We start from the raw sequence: 23,827 nt of genomic DNA, 5'->3' as shown, positions 1-23,827 counted from the left end.
CTCAGGTAGCTAACAAACGAAATGAATATTTTGCATCGACATTCACACATGAGGAGTTATTCAGCGAGGGGAATGCCAGAGGTGTATTCAACTCTAGCAGTAAGTTACAGAATCTTGAAATAACTGGGAGTAAAGTGGAGGAGAAACTGTTGAAGATAAACACAAGAAAGGCACCCGGGGTGGATGGGATCTATCCAGTTATATTAAAGGAGGCAGCAAAGGAAGTAAGCAAACCCTTAGCCATAATTATGAGAGCTTCCTTGGACTCAGGGGAGGTACCCATAGACTGGAAATGTGCAAATGTGACCCCAATTCACATAGGAGGATCAAAGGCTGACACACGTAATTATAGACCTGTGAGCTTAACTTCTGTTCCAGGAAAATTAATGGAGGCACTGGTTAAAGAAGCACTGCAGGATCATTTAGACAAGACTTCAGTTATAGCTCAGACACAGCATGGTTTTGTTAAGGGGAAGTCTTGCCTGACCAACTTGATTGGATACTATGATGCAGTCACAAAAGAACTGGATGCAGGGAATAACTTTGATATTATATACTTGGATCTTAGAAAGGCTTTTGATACTGTTGCACATGGAAGACTGCTACACAAATTGGAGCAGTGTGACATTGGAGGCAAATTACTGCTATGGATAAAGGGGTGGTTGAGGGGGAGAAGACAGAGAGTGGTAATCAATGGACACTGCTCATCGTGGACTGATGTTATTAGTGGAGTCCCTCAGGGCTCAGTGTTGGGTCCATTATTGTTTTCTGTATTTATAAATGATATTGATGATGGTATATCGGGATTAATGTCCAAGTTTGCAGAAGATACAAAGGTTGGCAGGGTTGTCAAGGACACTACTGACACTATGCTGCTGCAACAGGATCTGGAAAGGTTGAGCAGATGGGCTGAGAGGTGGCAAATGAAGTTTAACATTGACAAATGTAAAGTACTACACATGGGAAACAGCAACCCCAGAGCAACGTATCAACTCTGTGGTACAACACTGACAGTGGTAGAGAATGAAAGGGACTTGGGGGTGGTTGTGCAGGCAGATATGAAGTTCTCTGAGCAGTGCAGACGGGCTGCAAGAGTAACTCATGGAGTATTGTCAATGATATACAGAATTTTTCCAGCAGGGATAAGGAGGTGATTATTCCATTGTATAAGGCGATGGTCAGGCCACACCTAGAGTACTGTATACAGGTCTGGAGGCCTCATTTCAAGAAGGATGTAGAGCTGCTGGAACGAGTACAGAGAAGGGCAACAAGATTAGTGAATGGAACAAAGGGGTGCTCTTACGAAGAACGGCTTAAGTTTTGCAAATTACAGTGTCTGGAGACTAGGCACCAGCGAGGTGATCTGATAGAGGTGTATAAAGCCTTGAATGGTTTAAGCATGCTCAATGCTGATGGGATTCTTCCTCTAGCTCAGAATAATCACCTGAGAGGGCATAAATTCAAATTGAGGAAAGACAGATGTAGGATAGACGTGCGGAAATTTGCCTTTAGCCAGCGGGTGGTTGGTTGGTGGAACAGACTTCCATCCCTTGTGGTGGAGGTTGATAGCCTAAATAAGTTTAAGGCTCAGCTGGACAGGTATTTTGAACGAACGGAGGGGTGAAGTGGAAGTGGTTTTTTTTTTTTTTTTTTTTGGCTGATGCTGCATAAGCTTGCTTTCTTGCATCAAATGCCTCTACTAATGCTAAAAAATGCTAAAAAAAAAAAATAACTTCCATGCACAAGTACAAAGGGTACCAGGAAACTTTTGCAATATGACGCAACAATGAACCACAGGAAGCTGCTTGTTGCTGCATGTTGAGACATGTTCATACGTGCATAGTAGTCGCCGCGCACAAGTCGATGGGCTCAGTTATTCATTAGTAGTGAGAGTGTAAAGTGCTTGCGATGGCATCGTGGTCACGAAATGAGATAAGGACAGTTTTACAGTATAATTTCGTGCGTGGTTTAACCATAGACCAGTGCTTAGAAGAAATGACTCTTGCACTAGCATTAGTAGAGGCATTTGATGCAAGAAAGCAAGCTTATGCAGCATCAGCCAAAAAAAAAAAAAAAAAAAAAAACCACTTCCACTTCACCCCTCTGTTCGTTCAAAATACCTGTCCAGCTGAGCCTTAAACTTATTTAGGCTATCAACCTCCACCAGAAGGGATGGAAGTCTGTTCCACCAACCAACCACCCGCTGGCTAAAGGCAAATTTCCGCACGTCTATCCTACATCTGTCTTTCCTCAATTTGAATTTATGCCCTCTCAGGTGATTTTTCTGAGCTAGAGGAAGAATCCCATCAGCATTGAGCATGCTTAAACCATTCAAGGCTTTATACACCTCTATCAGATCACTTCGCTGGTGCCTAGTCTCCAGACACTGTAATTTGCAAAACTTAAGCCTTTCTTCGTAAGAGCACCCCTTTGTTCCATTCACTAATCTTGTTGCCCTTCTCTGTACTCGTTCCAGCAGCTCTACATCCTTCTTGAAATGAGGCCTCCAGACCTGTATACAGTATATCAGGCCACTCTAGGTGTGGCCTGACCATCGCCTTATACAATGGAATAATCACCTCCTTATCCCTGCTGGAAAAATTCCTGTATATCATTGACAATACTCCATGGGCTACTCTTGCAGCCCGTCTGCACTGCTCAGAGAACTTCATATCTGCCTGCACAACCACCCCCAAGTCCCTTTCATTCTCTACCACTGTCAGTGTAGTACCACAGAGTTGATACGTTGCTCTGGATGATTGTCCACATCGTACAACGATATTCAGGTGGTATAGAGAATTCCAAAGGGGAAATTTCACTCTGGAGGATTCTGAGAGGCCGGGAAGGCCACGAACGTCAGTTATGGAGGAAAACGTTACTGCTGTGAGGAAAATGCTTGTCGAAAACAGGCGAGTGACCTACCAACAGATAGAGGATACTTTGGGCCTAAATGCACCAGCAATTCGTTCGATTCTGCAAGATCATTTGCACGTGAAGAAACTTTGTTCTCTCTCTGGGTGCCGCATCAACTGACTGAAGAGCAGATGACACGACGTGTGACTTGGTGCCAGGAGATGTTAAAAAAGTTTGATAAGGGACAATCTCGGTATGTGAACAACATCATGACAGGTGACGAGACTTGGCTGTACTATTACGATCTGCCGACCAAGGCTCAAAACAAAGTTTGGGTCTTTGATGATGACGACACGCCCGTAATTGTCAGAAAATCCCGATCTGTAAAGAAGAAAATGATAGCTGTATTTTTCAAATCGAGTGGAATTGTGGAACGTGTCGTTTTGGACACGCAGAAGACAGTCACAGCGAAGTGGTATACTGAACAATGCCTGCCTAAAGTCATTGGATCTATGAAGAACCTGCGGCCAAAGTCAAGAATGGACACCTGGTACCCCCATCACGATAATGCTCCAGCTAACCGCGCCAAAGCCTGCACCGAATATTTGACCACGACAGCACTGAAACTTCGAGCACCCTCCGTACAGTCCAGACCTTGCTCCCTGCGACTTTGCACTGTTCCAGCATGTGAAAATGAAGCTAAAAATGAGGCGGTTTTCCAGTGATGAGGACCTTCTACGGGCTTGGGACAATGAGTGTGCTTTACTCCCTAGTGAAACTTGGCAGAACTGGTTTAAAGATTGGTTTCGGAGGATGGAGAGGTGTATTGAATGTAGAGGAAATTACTTTGAAAAAAATTAAATAAACAAAGCTGTATTGCAAAACTTTCCTAGTACCCTTTGTACATGGTGGGTGACCACCCAGGTGTGAACCAACGTAAGCAGGGGTAGAGGTGTGGCGCCCACACCACATGGAGGAATGCCGCTCCTCTATGTTACCCAGGCAGTACTAGGTGGTAGATGACTCTCATCAACCAGTGAAATACCACCACTTTGCTTATTGGAGGCTTGAAGTGGTGGAACCCACATTTCATCTCTAGAGCTAAGTACCGGTCAGCCCTTCCCTATCTCTTCCATCTAAAACGTCGTGGCGAGATGCAATATTCCTTACATTTCAAGGGTACAGCTCTAAAATGGTGTTTGCAGGCAGGCCTCTAGTTAGTACACTGGACCAGCTAGTGACTGGAGGGAGTCCGAGTAGTGTGTATGCGGGGAGCATTGTCGAGGCCACGTTATGTCAAGGAACTGGGTATATTCGTACTCTATGTACGCCATATCCAAAAATTTCAATACTTTCATTACTTTTAAAAGTGGGTGGGACATGCTGTAGCATGTCCCACCCACTTTTTCTTACTATTGAATACACCATGAATTGTCAAACTAATAGAGCAAGCTTATCTGCGAAAAGATCTAAACCTCCCAAGCACTTATTAATTCATTTCACAAATATACGTGGTCTCAATTTTAATCTCAACGATGCCCATTTCCACTTGCGGTCTGCCAAACCCCATGTACTTTTTCTGACAGAATCTCAGTTATCAGTTGATCCAACCACTGCTCATCTCAGATGCCCAAATTATTCACTGTATGATTCCTTTCGCCTCAGAGGTGGTACTTGTCATATGTCCATTCTGATATTCCGTCAGAGACTTGGCAATTTGGAATCTGTCTTTGATCTTCTCTGGCTTAAAATCTCTCAACCTCATTGCGTCAAATTCATCTGTTGTCCCTACCGTTCTCCCAATTCACTTGGAGTTCACTAATCACTTGGAGCTCTTTGACTTCTCTTTGCAACTTGACTTTCTCCAACTTTCCTAACAGTGAGGTAATTTTCCTTGATGATTTTAATGTTCACAACTCCAGCTGGCTTCCGTTTTCTAGTCACACCGACCCAGCAGGTCGAGATGCTGTGGCTTTTGCAATTACTAATGACCTAGCACAAATTGTTCATTTACCTACAAGAATACCGGACAATCGTAATCATACAGCCAATACGCTTGATCTATTTCTCAAAAACAACCCTTGTAAGTACACAGTCGAAGTGAGAGGTCCTTTAGGCACTTCAGATCACAACTTGGTGGTTGTCTCTTCTCCAGTGGAACCCTTATCTCATGGCTATTCCCAACCTCGTATTGTTTGGCATTACAAGAATGCAAAATGGGATGACCTGCGAGACTTCTTTTCTTCTTTTCCTTGGTCTGATTACTGTTTCAAAACTTCTGATGTCAACGTTTGCTCAGATCGTGTCAGTGAAATTATCCTTGCAAGAATGGAATCCTGCAAGAATCCTTTATCTAAACCTTGGTTTCCCAATAAATGTGCTAAGGCTGTTCAAGAGAAGAATGTTGCATATCGTAATTGGCTTGTTTCTAATTCTTCAGTTTCATTTTCTAACTACACCAAAGCTCGCAACAATTGTAAAGCAGTTATTAATCTGTCCAAACTAGAGTTTGAACAGGCTGAGAGTAGAAAACTTGCTTCTTGCCCTAATGGTAGCCGGGTATTCTGGTCTCTTGCCAAAGCTATTGGCCACATGTTTTGCCCATCTCTGCTCCCACCTCTGTCCAAACCAGATGGTCCTGTTGTCACTTCAGCCAAGGATAAAGCTGACCTGCTAGCATCCCATTTTTCTTCCAACTCATGTATTAATGATCTTGGTAAAACACCTCCCACCATTCCCAACACGCTCCGTTCAGTGCCTCTCGTGGTCTTCCATCAAAAGGATATTAGAACGATTTTAATGAATCTTGATGCTAAGAAAGCTCCAGGTCCTGATGGTATTTCTCCAGTTGTTCTCAAAGCCTGTGCTCCTGAACTTACTCCTATTCTTTGCTGCCTTTTTTCACTTTCTTATTCCAAAGGTGTTTTTCCTTCTGCTTGGAAATTTGCTCATATCCAGCCAGTTCCTAAAAAAGGGTGACAAATCCCTCCCATCCAATTATTGTCCCATTGCAATTACTTCTACTCTTTCTAAAGTAATGGAGAAATCAATTAACCGCCAACTCTTAAACTACCTAGAAACCTTCCGTCTGATCAACGATCGCCAGTATGGATTCCGTCAGTGTCGGAATCTATACTGGCGATAAAGATCTTCTAAACAAGCTTCCATCTTATGGTTTGCTGACTGTTTTTAGTAATTGGTTATCCAGTTTTCTCTCTGATCGCTGACTGAGGGTGATGGTAGATGGCTCTCTGCCTTCTAACTTCTCCACTAATGCCGGTGTCCCCCAAGGTTCAGTTCTTTCCCCCACTCTTTTCCTCTTGTATATTAATGACCTTCTTCCGTTGAATGGAAATCCTATCCATAGTTTTGCCGATGATAGGACACTGCATTCCACTTTCCATTTTGAGAACACCTTGTCCTGCTCAATCAGCTTCAACTTCTCGAAAATCTGCTACCAATTCCTTAAATGCCGATCTTCGGGTAATTCTCCAGTGGGGCAAAGACAACTTAGTTGATTTAAACTCTTCTAAAACTCGGTCTTGTCTTATATCTCGCAAAAAGGATTCTTCTGCTCCTATGCTTATCTCTAGTGACACTCCGATTTATAGGCAAAATGATATATCTCTTTTGGGGGATTACCCTGACTTCTAATCTCTCTTGGCACAAGCACATTACAAATATTGCTTCCTCTGCATCTAAAAGACTTGGTTTTCTCTTTCGCTCTCGGCGTTACTTTTCTTCCAAAGCTGCTCACTCAGTATAAATCGTAAATCCGCCCTGCCATGGAATATTGTTCCCACATCTGGGGTGGTGTCCCCAAAACCTCTTTCAGGCTTCTTGATTCCATTCAGAAGAGGGCAGTTAGGTTAATTAATGATTCATCTCTAACAGTCTCTCTGCTCGCTTTCTCATAGACATACTGTTTCTGCTGCATGCCTCTTCTACAGATACTTCCATGAGCACTGTTCTTCTGAATTGGCTTCTATAATGCCCGACACGCTTTCTCATGTCGGGAAAAAAGTGGAACAGCTCTCTCTTTCAAAACAGTCCGAACACGTGCCGCCAGCAGCCAACATCCATTTACTGTCCATCTTCAAACCCACAGAACCAACTTTTCATCTTCCTCATTTATTCATTCAACTGCCGTTTTCTGGAACAACCTTCCTTCATATATATTTTCTGAAAATTACAATCTACAGAAGTTCAAGTCCAATGTCAACAAATATCTTCTTTTGTCTTCTCAACCTCCAACCCAAGCACGGTACTAAGTACTATAGGTTCTAATACCTCTCATGTTTGGGATTAAAAAAAAAAAAAAAAAAAAACAATGCTGATTTGTAAATATAAAATCTTGTTTGATTGATCTTATAAACTACAGGTGATCCCCGCTTAACGCTGTTAATTCATTCCGGAAAAACAGAGCACTAAGTGAATTCGCGCTAAGCGAGCGCTGCATTCCCATATGGTAACATATGTATTTGTGAATTGCAGTCGGTGCCATCGCATATTTCCTAATCAATAATAAACGGTAGTGAAAAGATGAACAAATGGCGGTCAAAGACAAAAACATCGCGAGCAAACCAGTCGAGAAGAACAGGCAGGATTTAGACCCGGGCGAGGATGCTGTGATCAAATCTTTGCCATTCGTCAGCTGATGGAGGAGAGGATCCGGTGTGGACAGCGAACCGTCATTGTTTTCATTGACTTTAAGTCTGCTTTCGACTGTGTCCACCGGCCTGCCTTATGGAAACTACTAGAGGTTGAACATGTACCTCGAAAAGTCATCACACTCCTCCAAACTGCATACAACGGTTTAACCAGCCAGGTGCGCATCCAGAATGATTTATCTAAGGAATTTACCATCCAAACTGGAGTCCGCCAAGGGGATGTAGCCTCCCCGTTGCTTTTCAACATCGTGGTTGACGCCATTATGAGGCAAGCATTCAGAAACAGACAGGGCATACAATATGACAAGGATCACTATGTGACTGACCTGATGTTTGCTGATGATAGTGCTATCCTTGCCGGTAACGACGCTGAAGCCATGGACATCCTCTACGACATTGCCCGCATTGCCCGGCCATACGGTTTGAAGATCAATGCTGGTAAGACAAAGGCCCTGACAACAGATGGGTCGCAAGCCACCATCTATCTCGAAGGCGTCCAGATCGAGCAAGTGCAGGACTTTAAATACCTTGGGTCGCTGGTCCAGGAGAAGAAAGTTGCATCCACCATGGAAATCCACAGCAGAATTGGACAGGCGGCCACTGCGTTCGCCTCGCTCAAATGGTGTCTGTGGAAGAGGACCAACATTTCCACAAAGACTAAAATCCGACTCTTCCGGACTTTGATCCTGCCCATTCTTCTTTACGGATCGGAAACATGGATTTGTCTCAAGTTAGATTTGAACAAACTTGAGGTATTCCAAATGCGATGCCTGCGGCAGATCTTGGGCATCTCTCTTCGCGACCGCATCACTAATGATACCATCCGCGCCAGATGCCAACAGCAACCAACCATTGCCGACCAAATCCAGAAGCGAAGGCTCAGATGGTTTGGCCACATATGTAGAATGGGCACGAACAGAATACCATCCACACTCCTTTGGAGACAACGACCCACCCAATGGAACATCCAACGAACCGCGCCTAGGAAAACGTGGGCCAAGCAAGTGGAAGATGACTTGAAGAGCCGACGTCTCGACCTTAACCAGGCCAGGACTGAAGCCATGGATCGTAAGGTATGGAAGAACATCACAGAGCAAGTCCGAAACCCTGCGGCACCTACAGCAGCATACTGGTTGCGTGGCCAACCGCCTCCCCCAGCTGCCAGCTAAGGACCAAAGAAGAAGAAGAACTACTTATGTATCAAAATTAAACTTAAAATTCCAATTAAAATCATGAATTTAATTGATGAATTTAATCAAGAAAAATGTGTCAATTTTGGGTTGAACTTTGGCCCCCTTCCAAATAAACTAAAAGGGGTATTAATTTTAAATCCCTCGCAGCATTACCACCCAACAATAAAGTCAACCGATCCTTTGACGCTTTTAAACCTGGCATGTTTTTTCTTCTTTCAATATGAAACTTCTTTTATGCATATTTTTCCACAAAAGTCCTGTGTGTGGTCTGCACTTGCGGCTTCTCCCCGGATTTGAAATCTATTCAACCAGCCATTGTATAAAGCCATCGGCTTTATACAATGGGATAATCACCACATCCCTTCTGACACAAGGAGGATAAATATGGGATAAATCAATAGACTAATTCCAGAAGTTTATTTGAAAAACCAGCCCAAGTGGTTATTGAAATCATATTTGTTGGGCTATTAGGCAACATCAGAGTATTTCCCTTTCCCAATTACACTGTTATATCAAACACAGTCTTAATTTATTATTATTATTAGCCATATACTGCACCAGCCAAAAAAAAAAATTTCTGAGTTATCCTGTGTGTGTGTGTGAGAGAGAGAGAGAGTTTTTTTTTTTTTTTTTTTTTTTATGTAAACCCCAAACACGAGAGGTATTACAACCTATAGTACTTAGTACCGTGCTTGGGTTGGAGGTTGAGAAGACGAAAGAAGATATTTGTTGACATTGGACTTGAACTTCTGTAGACTGTAATTTTCAGGAAATACGTATGAAGGAAGGTTGTTCCAGAAAACAGCAGTTGAATGAATAAACGAGGAATGAGAAAAGTTGGTTCTGTGAGTTTGAAGTTGGATAGTAAATGGATGTTGGCTAGAGGCGGCACAGGTTTGGACCGTTTTGAAAGAGAGAGCGGGAATTATAGAAGCCAATTCAGAAGAACAGTGCTCATGGAAGTATTTGTAAAAGAGACATGCAGCATAAACAGTATGTCTATGAGAGAGCAAGTGGAGAGACTCTATTAGAGACGAATCATTAATTAACTTAACTGCCCTCTTCTGAATGGAATCAAGAACCTGAGAGGGGTTTTGGCACCACCCCAGATGTGCAAACAATATTCCATGGCAGGGCAGATTTGCGATTTATACAGAGTGAGCAGCTGTTTGGAAGAAAAGTAACGTCGAGAGCGAAAGAGAAAACCAAGTTTTTTAGATGCGGAGGAAGCAATATTTGTAATGTGCTTGTGCCAAGAGAGATTAGAAGTCAGGGTAATCCCCAAAAGAGATATCATTTTTCCTAAAAATCGGAATGTCACTAAAGATAAGCATAGGAGCAGAAGAATCCTTTTTGCGAGATATAAGACAAGATGAGTTTTAGAAGGGTTGAAATCAACTAAGTTGTCTTTGCCCCACTGGAGAATTACCTGAAGATCGGCATTTAAGGAATTGGTAGCAGATTTTCGAGAAATTGAAGCTGATTGAGCAGGACAAGGTTTCTCAAAATGAAAAGTGGAATGCAATGTGCTATCATCAGCAAAACTATGGATAGGATTTCCAGTCAATGGAAGAAGGTCATTAATATACAAGAGGAAAAGAATGGGGGAAAGAACTGAACCTTGGGGGACACCGACATTAGTGGAGAAGTTAGAAGACAGAGAGCCTTCTACTATCAACCCCTCAGTGAGCGATCACAGAGAAAACTGGATAACCAATTACTAAAAACAGTCGGCAAACCATAAGATGGAAGCTTGTTTAGAAGACCTTTATGCCAAACACGATCGAAAGCCTTTGAGATGTCAAGAGCAACTACTTGTGTTTCACCGAATCTTTCCATTGAATTAGTCCATAAATGGGTAACATAAGCAAGAATATCACCAGTGAAGCAACACTGATGGAATTCATACTGGCGATCGTTGATCAGACGGAAGGTATCTAGGTAGTTTAAGAGTTGGCGGTTAATTGATTTCTCCATTGCTTTAGAAAGAGTAGAAGTAATTGCAATGGGAAGATAATTGGATCGGAAGGATTTGTCACCCTTTTTTAGGAACTGGCTGGATATGAGCAAATTTCCAAGCAGAAGGAAAAACACCTTTGGAATAAGAAAGAGAAAAAAGGCAGCAAAGAATAGGAGTAAGTTCAGGAGCACAGGCTTTGAGAACAACTGGAGAAATACCATCAGGACCTGGAGCTTTCTTAGCATCAAGATTCATTAAAATCCTTCTGATATCCTTTTGATGGAAGACCACAGGAGGCACTGAATGGAGCGTGTTGGAAATGGTGGGAGGTGTTTTACTAAGATCATTAATACGAGTTGGAAGAAAAATGGGATGCTAGAAGGTCAGCTTTATCCTTGGAAGTGGCAACAGAACCATCTGGTTTGGACAGAGGTGAGAGCAGAGATGGGAAAAAGTTGCAGCCAATAGCTTTGGCAAGAGACCAGAATGCTCGGCTACCATTAGGGCAAGAAGCGAGTTTTCTACTCTTAGCCTGTTCAAACTCTAGTTTGAACTGATTAATAACCGCTTTACAATTGTTCTGAGCTTTGGTGAGGCAGAAAATGAAACTGGAGAATTAAAAACAAGCCAATTACGATATGCAACATTCTTCTCTTGAACAGCCTTAGCATATTTATTGGAAAACCAAGGTTTAGTTAAAGGACGAGATTTTAAACTGTAGTGTGGGATAAAGGATTCCATTCCTGCAAGAATAATTTCACTGACACGATCTGAGCAAACGTTGACATCAGAAGTTTTGAAACAGTAATCTGACCAAGAAAAAGAAGAAAAGAAGTCTCGCAAGTCATCCCATTTTGCATTCTTGTAATGCCAAACCACACAAGGTTGGGAATAGCCATGAGATAAAGGTTCCATTGGAGAAGAGACAATCACCAAGTTGTGATCTGATGTGCCTAAAGGACCTCTCACTTCGACTGTGTACTTAGAAGGGTTGTTTGTGAGAAAAAGATCAAGCGATTCGCTGTATGATTACGATTATCCGGTATTCTTGTAGGTAAATGAACAATCTGTGCAAGGTCATTAGTAATTGTAAAAGCCTCAGCATCTCGACCAGCTGGGCCGGTGTGACTAGAAAACGGAAGCCAGCTGGAGTTGTGAACATTAAAATCACCAAGGAAAATTACCTCACTGTTAGGAAAGTTGGACTGGAGAAAGTCATGTTGCAAACAGAGGAAGTCAAAGAGCTCCAAGTGATTAGTGGAATTGGGAGAATGTTAGAGACAACAGACAAATCTGATTCAATGAGGTAGAGAGATTTTAAGCCAGAGAAGATCAAAGAGAGGAGATTCCAAATTGCCAAGTCTCTGACAGGGAATATCAGAACGGACATATGCACAAGTGCCACATTTGAGGTGAAAGGAATAATACAGCGAATAATTTGGGCATCTGAGATGAGCAGTAGTTGAATCAACCGATAACTGAGATTCTGTCAGAAAAAGTACATGGGGTTTGGCAGACTGCAAGTGGAAATGGACATCGTTGAGATTAGAATTGAGACCATGTATATTTGTGAAATGAATTAGGAAGTGCTTGGGAGGTTTAGATCTTTTTGCAAGATAAGCTTGCTCTATTAGATTGACTATTCAAGGTGTATTCAATAGTAAGAAAAAGTGTGTGGGACATTAGCATTAGTAGAGGCATTTGATGCAAGAAAGCAAGCATATGCAGCATCAGCCAAAAAAATAAAAAATAAAAATAAAAATAAAATGAAATAAAAATAAATAAATAAATAAATAAATAAAAAATAACCACTTCACCCCTCTGTTCGTTCGAAATACCTGTCCAGCTGAGCCTTAAACTTATTTAGGCTATCAACTTGAACGACAAGGGATGGAAGTCTGTTCCACCAACCAACCACCCATTGGGTAAAGGCAAATTTCTCATGTCTATCCTACATCTGTCTTTCCTCAATTTGAATTTATGCCCTCTCAGGTGATTTTTCTGAGTAAGAGGAAGAATCCCATCAGCATTGAGCATGCTCAAACCATTCAAGGCTTTATACACCTCAATCAGATCACCTCGCTGGTGCCTAAGTCTCCAGACATTGTAATTTGCAAAACTTAAACCCTTTGTTCCATTCATCAATCTTGTTGCCCTTCTCAGTACTCGTTACAGAATCCCTACATCCTTCTTGAAATGAGGCCTCCAGACCTGTATACAGTACTCTAGGTGTGGCCTGACCATTGCCTTATACAAGGGAATAATCACCTCCTTATCCCTGCTAGAAAAATTCCTATATATCATTGACAATACACCATGAGCTACTCTTGCAGCCCATCTACACTGCTTAGAAAACTTCATATCTGCCTGCACAATCACCCCAGGTCCCTTTCATTCTCTACCACTGTCTGTGTAGTACCACAGAGTTGATACGTTGCTCTGGGGTTGCTGTTTCCCATATGTAGTACTTTACATTTGTCAATGTTAAACTTCATTTGCCACCTCTCAGCCCATCTGCTCAACCTTTCCAGATCCTGTTGAAGTAGTGTCCTTGACAACCCTGCCAACCTTCGTATCGTCTGCAAACTTGGACATTACGCTTGATATACCATCATCAATATCATTTATAAATACAGAAAACAGTAATGGACCCAATACTGAACCCTGAGGGACTCCACTAATAACATTAGTCCATGATGAGCAGTGTCCATTGATTACCACTCTCTGTCTTCTCCCCTTGAACCACCCCTTTATCCATAGCAGCAATTTGCCTCCAATGCCACACTGCTCCAATTTGTGCAGCAGTCTTCCATGTGCAACAGTATCAAAAGCCTTTCTAAGATCCAAGTATATAATATCAAAGTTATTCCCTGCATCCAGTTCTTTTGTGACTGCATCACAGTATCCAATCAAATTGGTCAGGCAAGACATCCCCTTAACAAAACCATGCTGTGTCTGAGCTATAACTGAAGTCTTGTCTAGATGATCCAGCAGTGCTTCTTTAACCAGTGCCTCCATTAATTTTCTGGGAGCAGAAGTTAAACTAACAGGTCTATAATTACTTGTGTTGCCTTTTGATCCTCCTTTGTGAATTGGGGTCACATTTGCACATCTCCAGTCCATGGGTACTTCCCCTGAGTCCACGGAAGCTATCATAATTATGGCTAAGGGTTTGCTTACTTCCTTTGCTGCCTCCTTTAATATAACTGGATAGATCCCAACCACCGCAGGTGCCTTTCTTGTATTTATCTTCAACAATTTCTCCTCCACTTTACTCTCATTTATTACAAGATTCTCTAGGTTACTGCCAGAGTTGAATACACCTTTGGCATTCCCCTCGCTGAGTAACTCCTAATGTGTGAATGTCAATGCAAAATATTCATTTAGTTTTTTAGCTAAATGAGCAGGATCATCAACAGTTGACCCATCGATATCAAGTAGACCAATCTGATTCATCCCCTTCCTTCTAGAGTTTACATAAGTAAAGAACTCTTTGCTGTTTTTCTTTGCATCCCTTGCCAAAGATTTCTCGTAATCTGCCTTCGGCTGCCTAACCTCCTTTGTAACTTGGTTACAGATCAACTTGTATCTATCATAGGCTTCTGTGTCACGTGTTAATTTGTATGTATCCCACGCATTTTTCTTCTCTGTCACATGTCTCATTAGTTCATCTGACATCCACTTAGGCCTAAACCTTGAACAATATTTCTTAGTTGGTATGTAAAGCCTAGTATCTTCCAAGATAAGTTCTTTGAATGCTTCCCATTTTGAATTTGCTGTTGGTAACATCATCAATTAGTCCCATTGTATAGAATTTAAATACTGTCTCAGTCCATCGTAGTCGCCTTTACGAAAGCAATAACCCTTCCCTTTACCCCTAATGGTAGTTACCTCTTTGAGTAAATCCCACTTCAGCACACTGTGATCACTGCCACCTAGTGGTTCATTTACCAGCTGATTCTTAATGCATCAACAATCACTACTGATAGTCAAATCAAGAGTATTACTCCCTCTAGTTGCCTCCCGAACATGCTGATGTAGAAAACAATCATCCAAAAAATCCACAAAAGCCTTGCTAGTGTGTGAGTGACCAGCCCCCAAATTCCAGTCAATATCTGGGAAATTAAAATCCCCCATTATAAGACTTTCTGATTTACTGGCCCACTCTATTTCCCTGTACAATTTCTTATTATACTCATCAGAGTCATTAGGCCTATAGCACACTCCTACTCTCAATTTTGATCTCCCAATGCTTATATCACACCAAACTAACTCGACACTGCACTGTCCAGCAATGTCGACTGGCTTCAATTTCTTGGATTTTATGTATTTTTTAACTAATAGCATAACCCCTCCTCCCTCCCTATCCTGTCTATCCCTTCTGTAGACATTGTATTCCCCAAATTCCAGTTCTGCATTCCTTATATCTGTGTGACACTACGTCTCTGAAATCCCTACAATATCTGCCTTTGATGTTTTGGGCAATACCTCAAATTCATCAAATTATTTACTATACTCCTAGCATTGGTGTACATGCAAGTATACATGCATCTGTTCTTTTTCTTAGCTACCCTAACACAACCCATGTGTTTACTTGTACCCCAATGATTCCCAGCAGTCTCTGAAATATCCTGCATCTTATTTTCCAGGCTGCGGCTCATTCCAATAAAAGCAGTGCAAGAATCAATTTCACCTCTGCCAGTGGCTACTGTTAATCTATGATTCCTTGTATCCCCTCCCAATCTAGCAGTTTTCGGAACCACCTAACACTGCCTCGATAGCATGAGCAAATATTCTTGCACCCTTTCTATTTAAGTGTATCCCATCCCTGTAGAAGCAGTCTCTCCTGTTAGCATGTACAGACCAGGCTGAAAAAAATTCTACCCCTTGAGCCTTGTACAATCTTTCCATGGCCAAATTGACTGACAGGGCTCTCATCATGTCTGGGCAGAATTGCAGACACTTTCAAATTCAACCTAATTCACGGCTTTTTTTCAACAGTGACCTGTACTTGTTAAGTAATTCCGCCGGTCTCCTACTCTTAATATCATTAGTGCCAACGTGTACAACTATATCACCTTTTGTGCCCTTAAAAGATGATATCCGCTCTACGTCATCAACCTTTGCCCCTGGCAGACATGCTTATTAAGTAATGAAATTTTTGGATATGGCATACACAGGGTAAGAATATACCCAGATCCTTGACATGACGTGGCCTCGACAATTCTCTCCGCATACACACTACTCGGCCTCCCTCCAGTCACTATCTGGTAGAGTAGAGGTAAGAAGATTATACACTAGCTGATCCGGAAGCTTCCTAGAGAGTTACCAATAGGTTCGGTCCGGTGTACTAACTAGCTGCCAGCCTGCGAACACCGTTTTAGAGCTGTACCCTCGAAATGTAAGGAATATTGGATCTTGCCACGATGTTCATCGTAACCTCAAAAGTCATCAATCATACTGCATGATGGAAGAGATAGGGAATGGTTGACCGGAACTTAGCTCTAGAGACTAAACATGGGTTCCACCACTTCAAGCCTCCAATAAGCAAAGTGGTGGTATTGCACCAGTTGATGAGAGTCATCTACCACCTAGTACTGCCTGGTAACATAGAGGGGTGGCGTTCCTCCATGTGGTGTGGGCACCACACCTCGACCCCTGCTTACTTTGGTTCACACCTGGGTGGTCACTCACCATGTACTTGTGCATGGAGATTATACCCAGGATTACTAACAGTCCCACCATTGTGAAGGTGCAAGCTTTCACGATTGTGGGACTGTTCACGTCTGGTCTGGTTCACGGCAGAAGGAAGCAAGTGTAGAAGGAAATCACCAAGAAAGAGAAGAATGATAATATCCAGTAGAGGACCCTGGGTTTGCCAAGCCCATACTCACCAGATGTGAACCTCTGGGGTTATCAACATGATAATTACTATCACATCTGAACTTGTGTTAATTGCAATAACATTGTAAAAAAAAAAAAATAATAAATAATAATAATAATTTTGGTCATTATTCACCATTAATTTTCTTACTTAATATACATAATTTCTCATTTTATATCACACTTAAAGAGAAGCAGAGAAAATAAATGTGGTACAAGAAGTGATCCTTGGGGTGGTTCACTTCTGACATACACCAATGTGAAGAATATCCATTGATCACATTGATCCTTTGCCTTGGTCCTGAACCACCCATTTCCAGTAATCCCCACATGTTCCAACTTATACGGTAAACTCTCTTGAAGGACTGAGTCAAAAGCTTTGCTAAAATCCAAATAAACTATATCAAAATAGTTCCCTACATCCAGCTCATAAGTAATTATTTAAAAATATATATAGAAATTTTGCTATCAGGAATCAAGTCATTATTCCATTGTATAAGGCAATGGTCAGACCACATCTTGAGTATTGCATACAGGTCTGGAAGCCCCATTTAGGAAGGATTTAGAGCTGCTTGAACAGGTACAGAGGAGGGCAATGAGATTGGCAAGAGGAACAAAGGGTGCTCTTATGAAAAAAGGCTGAAGTTTTTCAAATTGCAACGTTTGGAGACTAGGCACCTGCTAGGTGATCTGACTTAGGGGTATAAAGCCTTGGCTGGTTTCAGCAAGCTCAATGTATGGATTCTTCCTCTTGCACAGATTATAAAACTGAGGGGGGCATAGATTCAAATAGAGGAAAGACGGTTGTAGAATAGATGTGCAGAAGTTTGCCTTTAGCCAGCGGGGTTTGATTGCTGGAACAGTCTTCTATCTGTTGTTGTGGAAATTTCTAGCTTAAATAAATTTAAGGCTGAACTAGACAAACATTTGGAGTGACTGCATGGGTGAAATGTGAAGGCTTTTTTATTTTATTTTTAAAATTTTGGCTGATGCAGTAAGCTTGCTTTCTTGCATTATATGCCTCAATTAATGCTAATGCTAAACAGATGAGAAATTTCTAACAAAGACACACTAGAAAAGACTAACTTCTTTAACAGTAACCCCAGAGTAATATACCAACTGTGTGGTACAACACTCAGGGCAGTGGAGAATAGGGGGAAAAAGAAAAAAAATAAGTTCTTATTTATACTCTAGCATGATAGTATGTTAATCATATTTGGCAGTCACGCACTTGAACCCCAGTCCACTCAAAGAGTGTGTGCTATTGCACTCCTGACCACTCAGCTACGTCAACTGGGGGTAATTTTGCAGTCAGATTTGAAGTTTTCTGAACAGTGCAGACAGGCGCAAGAGTAACTCATGGGGGTCTTGTCAATGATATATAGGAATTTGCTAGCAGGGATAAGGTGTGACTATCTCCTTGTATAAGGCAATGGTCAGGCCACACCTTCAGTACTACATACAGGTCTGGAGGCCTCATTTTAGGAAAGATACTGGGACGAGTACAGAGAAGGACAAAGAGACTAATAAGTGGAACAAAGGGTTGCTGTTACCAAGAAAGGCTTATGTTCTGCAATGTGTTTAGAGTAGGTGCCTGTGAGGTGATTTGATTGAGGTGTATAAGGACCTGAATGGTTTAAGCAAATTCAATGCTGATGGGATTCTTCCTCTTGCACAGATTCCGCACCTAGGCAGCATAAATTCAAATTGAGGAAAGACAGCCGTAGAAAAGATATGCAGAAATTTTCCTTTAGCCAGAGGGTGGTTGATTGCTGGAACAAACTTCCACAAGTCATTGTGGAAGTTGACAGATTAAATAAATTCAAGCTGAACTTAGACTGACTTTTGGATGAAGGGTTGGGTGAAACAGGATGGGTTTTTTTTATGTGAAAAAATCTATGGCAGCATCTACTACATTTTTGGAATGAAGTAAAACCAATTGGTAATGAAACTTTCTAATGGAAATGACATAATTTCCTATTAGCTGGCTGTTAGGTTTTAAATAATCTAAATGACATCACTGAAAACATCTATGGTGGCTGCTACAACATTTTTGGACTGATGAATTGCAAATGGAAATGATGCAAATGACGTCACTTCTTAAATGGCATTAATTCAGTCACTAACGCAAGAAGCGGGTAGTAATATTTTATTATTATTAAAATCAGTTTATTTCCCAAGGAACCTTGGTTACCCCAGGATGGCTCTGTGCCAAAAGGGTGTGAATATTTACAGATATTTACTTGTTGACAGGAGAGACTGCTTCTACAGGAATGGGGTACGCTTAAACAGAAAGGGTGCAAGAATATTTGCTGATGCTCACGAGGCAGTGTTAGGTGCGGCGGAAAACTGCTAGCTTCGGGGGATACACAGACTGAAAGGTTAACAATGGCTGCAGGCAGAGGCAAAAGTGATTCTTGCACTGCTTCTATCAGAATGAGCAGCAGCAGCAGCAGCCTGGAAAGCAAGGTAACGGAGATTTCCAGGACTGCAGGGAGTCATAGTGGAACAAGTAAATACATGGGCTCTGTTAGGGTAACTAAGAGTAGGAACAGGTGCATGTATACTTGCATGTATAACAATACTAGGAGTATAGTTAATAAATTTGATAAGCTTGAAGTGCTAGCCAAGATGTCAAAGGCAGATATTGTTGGAATATCAGCGACGTGGTGTCACACAGATATAAGCAGTGCAGAATTGGAATTTGGGGAGTACAATGTGTACAGGAAGAATTGACAGGACAGGAAGGGAGGGAGGAGGGGTTATGCTGTTAGTTAAGAAACACACAAAATCTAAGGAAGTGCATCCAGTTGAGGTTGGTGGACAATGCAGTGTTGAGTCTGTTTGGTGTGAAATAAGCACTGGCAAAGGAAAAATGAGAGTAGCGTGAGTGTAATAGGCCTTTTGAATCTGATGAGCAATTGTGCAGAGAAACAGAGCGGGCCAGTAAATCAGAATGTCTTATAACGGTGAATTTTAACTTTCCAGATATTGAGGAACTTGTGCTTTGAGCACTCACACACTAGCAAGACTTTTGCGGATTTATTGGATGACTGTTTTCTACAGCAAGTACAGGACCTTAAGTACAGGTCACTGTTGAAAAAACCCGTGAATTAGGGTTGAATTTGAAAGTGTCTGCAATTCTGCCCAGGCACGATAGGAGGGAGTATATGATGAGAGCCCCGTCGATCAATTCGGCCCTGGAAGGATTGTGCAAGGCTCAAGGGGTAGAATTTTTTTCAGCCTGGTCTGTACTTGCTAACAGGAGAGACTGCTTCTACAGGGATGGGATACACTTAAATAGAAAGGGTGCAAGAATGTTTGCTGATGCTATCGAGACAGTGTTAGGTGGGTCGGAAAACTGCTAGATTGGGGCTAATAGATTAATAGTAGCCACTGGCAGAGATGAAAGTGATTCTTGCACTGCTTCTATTGGAATGAGCCGCAGCTTGGAAAATAAGATGCAGGATAGTTCAGAGACTGCTGGGATCATTGGGGTACAAATAAACACATGGGTTGTGTTAGGGTAGCTAAGAAAAAGAACAGGTGCATGTATACTTGCGTGTACACCAATGCTAGGAGTTTAGTAAATAAATTTGATGACTTTGAGGTATTGCTCAAAACATCAAAGGTAGATATTGTGGGGATTTCAGAGACGTGGTGTCACACAGATATAAGGGATGCAGAACTGGAATTTGGGGAGTACAATGTCTACAGAAAGGATAGACAGGGTAGGAAGGGAGGAGGGGTTATGCTATTAGTTAAGAAATACATAAAATCCAAGGAAGTGAAGCCAGTCGACATTGCTGGACAGTGCAGTGTCAAGTCAGTTTGGTGTGACATAAGCATTGGCAGATCAAAATTGAGAGTAGGAGTGTGCTATAGACCTAATGACTCTGATGAGTATAATAAGAAACTGTACGGGGAAATAGAGTGGGCCAGTAAATTAGAGAGTCTTATAATGGGGGATTTTAATTTCCCAGAGATATTGACTCGAATTTGGGGGCTGGTTACTCACGCACTAGCAGGGCTTTTGTGGATTTATTGGATGATTGTTTTCTACATCAGCATGTTCGGGAGGCAACTAGAGGGAGTTGCCTCCCAAACTAATGAGACATATGACAGAGAAGAAAAATGCATGGGATACATACAAATTAACACGTGACACAGAAGCCTATGATAGATACAAGTTGATCTGTAACCAAGTTACAAAGGAGGTTAGGCAGGCGAAGGCAGATTATGAGAAATCTTTGGCAAGGGACGCAAAGAAAAACAGCAAAGAGTTCTTTACTTATGTAAACTCTAGAAGGAAGGGGATAAATCAGATTGGTCCACTTGATATCGATGGGTTAACTGTTGATGATCCTGCTCAGGTAGCTAACAAACAATGAATATTTTGCATCGACATTCACACATGAGGAGTTATTCAGCGAGGGGAATTCCAGAGGTGTATTCAACTCTAGCAGTAAGCTAAAGAATCTTGTAATAACAGAGAGTAAAGTGGAGGAGAAATTGTTGAAGATAAATACAAGAAAGGCACCTGGGGTGGATGGGATCTATCCAGTTATATTAAAGGAGGCAGCAAAGGAAGTAAGCAAACCCTTAGCCATAATTATGAGAGCTTCCTTCGACTCAGGGGAAGTACCCAGTTCATCGTGGACTGGAGATGTGCAAATGTGACTCCAATTCACAAAGGAGGATCAAAGGGCTACACAAGTAATTATAGACCTGTTAGTTTAACTTCTGTTCCCGGAAAATTAATGGAGGCACTGGTTAAAGAAGCACTGCTGGATCATCTAGACAAGACTTCAGTTATAGCTCAGACACAGCATGGTTTTGTTAAGGGGAAGTCTTGCCTGACCAATTTGATTAGATACTATGATGCAGTCACAAAAGAACTGGATGCAGGGAATAACTTTGATATTATATACTTGGATCTTAGAAAGGCTTTTGATACTGTTGCACATGGAAGACTGCTGCACAAATTGGAGCAGTGTGGCATTGGAGGCAAATTGCTGCTATGGATAAAGGGGTGGTTGAGGGGGAGAAGACAGAGAGTGGTAATCAATGGACACTGCTCATCATGGACTAATGTTATTAGTGGAGTCCCTCAGGGTTCAGTACTGGGTCCATTATTGTTTTCTGTATTTATAAATGATATTGATGATGGTATATCAAGCTTAATGTCCAAGTTTGCAGACGATACGAAGGTTGGCAGGGTTGTCGAGGACACTACTGACACTATGCTACTGCAACAGGATCTGGAAAGGTTGAGCAGATGGGCTGAGAGGTGGCAAATGAAGTTTAACATTGACAAATGTAAAGTACTACATATGGGAAACAGCAACCCCAGAGCAACGTATCAACTCTGTGGTACTACACTGACAGTGGTAGAGAATGAAATGGACCTGGGGGTGGTTGTGCAGGTAGATATGAAGTTCTCTGAGCAGTGCAGACGGGCTCCAAGAGTAGCTCATGGTGTATTGTCGATGATATATAGGAATTTTTCTAGCAGGGATAAGGAGGTGATTATTCCCTTGTATAAGGCAATGGTCAGACCACACCTAGAGTACTGTATACAGGTCTGGAGGCCTCATTTCAAGTACAGAGAAGGGCAACAAGATTAGTGAATTCAACAAAATGGTGCTCTTATGAAGAAAGGCTTAAGGTTTTGAAATTACAGTGTCTGGAGACTAGGCACCGGCGAGGTGATCTGATAGAGGTGTATAAAGCCTTGAATGGTTTGAGCATGCTCAATGCTGATGGGATTCTCCTCTTGCTCAGAATAATCACATGAGAGGGCATAAATTCAAATTGAGAAAAGACAGATGTAGGATAGACGTGAGGAAATTTGCCTTTAGCCAGCGGGTGGTTGGTTGGTGGAATAGACTTCCATCCCTTGTCGTGGAAGTTGACAGCCTAAATAAGTTTAAGGCTCAGCTGGACAGGTATTTTGAACGAATAGAGGGGTGAAGTGGAAGTGGTTATTTTTTATTTATTTATTTATTATTTTTTTTTGGCTGATGCTGCATAAGCTTGCTTTCTTGCATCAAATGCCTCTACTAATGCTAATGCTATCACAAACCCCAGGTGCTCACATCTGGTGAGTATGGGCTTGGCACACTAAAGTCCTGAGTTGGATATCATCATTCTTCTGTTTCTTGGTGATTCTCTTCTTCTTCTACTTCTCTCTCTCTCTCTCAGGGAAACTCAAGAATTTTTTTTTGGCTGGTGCAGCATAAGCCTCAGGCTTCTTTGCACCATATAGCTAATACAATACAATACAATTTATTTTCATCAAGAGATGAAAGAGATCTTTCTTTTGCAAGCTTATATAGCATCATTATAATGCATCATATGCATCTACTAATGCTAATGCAGATTTTCAGTTTCTGCTGTATTTCTTTTCAACAGATACTTTATGTTTTTCTGAATTAGCATTTGTAATTCCACCTCTTTCTTCAAAACCATTTTTAACACACATCAATTAGTTAACATCCATTCATAGTTCAATTCCAAACCACCAACTAATCTCTGCTCTTGCTCATTAAGCCTTTTTACTTCTGTTTTATAGAGAGACTTGTTTTCTTACATATTTCCTAAAAACCAGAAACTAGAGAAATTTAAGTCCATGTCAACATACATATTTTGTCTTCTCAAACCTCAGAGAGCACAGTAAAGAACAATAGATTCCAGTATCCTTTTTTTTTTTTTTTTTTTTTTTTTTTTGTAGTGGTGGATGGAATGGAACATTTCAAAAAAGGTCTTTATACAGTATGCAGCTGTGTTTTAGGCTTCTAAATGCTGGCATGTGAAATCAGTCAGTATAACCAATTAAGGAAATATTCAAAAAATTAAGCCATTAGAGCATTTAAATTTGGGGATAGCAATTATCCACAGTTTACATTATGAAAATTGATGTGTTTGCTGCATGTTAATAATACTACAATAAAGTGAAGATGTACTTACTGGAGAGTGGAACAAAAGTGTCATCCTGACTTTGGAAACGCCACTTCAGAATACCTACATCAGCATTAAGAGGAAATGGCTTGCTTGGATTTTTTAAACCAATCTGTTGTTGAGACTTAAACAGTTCTTTATCTATGTTTGGATGTGTCTAAAAATAATGAAGGAAAAGCATGATTATCCACGCACTTTTCTTTGATTTATTATCCATACATAATTTTTATATAGATGCTTTAATTTCCATTAGTTATATCTACAGGCTTGTTTACTGTAATAACGATTGTTACAATCAAAATCAGTTT

The 23,827-nt window shown here is 41.4% G+C and overlaps 1 protein-coding gene across 2 annotated transcripts in view; it reads right to left on the bottom strand.

Moving 5' to 3' along the window:
• The window catches only part of deltaCOP (coatomer subunit delta), a 198,456-nt gene that overhangs the window by 25,961 nt on the left and 148,668 nt on the right, over nucleotides 1-23,827 (bottom strand). For both annotated transcript variants that reach the window (XM_090381569.1, XM_090381568.1), the window contains exon 10: nucleotides 23,529-23,676. In XM_090381569.1, coding sequence (XP_090237695.1) covers nucleotides 23,529-23,676 — 148 coding nt within the window. The remainder of the gene's footprint in view (nucleotides 1-23,528; nucleotides 23,677-23,827) is intronic.

The sequence above is a fragment of the Mastigoproctus giganteus genome, chromosome 9, assembly GCF_048544385.1.
Source record: "Mastigoproctus giganteus isolate SK-2022 chromosome 9, ASM4854438v1, whole genome shotgun sequence".
Classification (NCBI taxonomy): domain Eukaryota; kingdom Metazoa; phylum Arthropoda; class Arachnida; order Uropygi; family Thelyphonidae; genus Mastigoproctus; species Mastigoproctus giganteus.
This window is presented reverse-complemented; position numbering and strand designations above follow the sequence as displayed.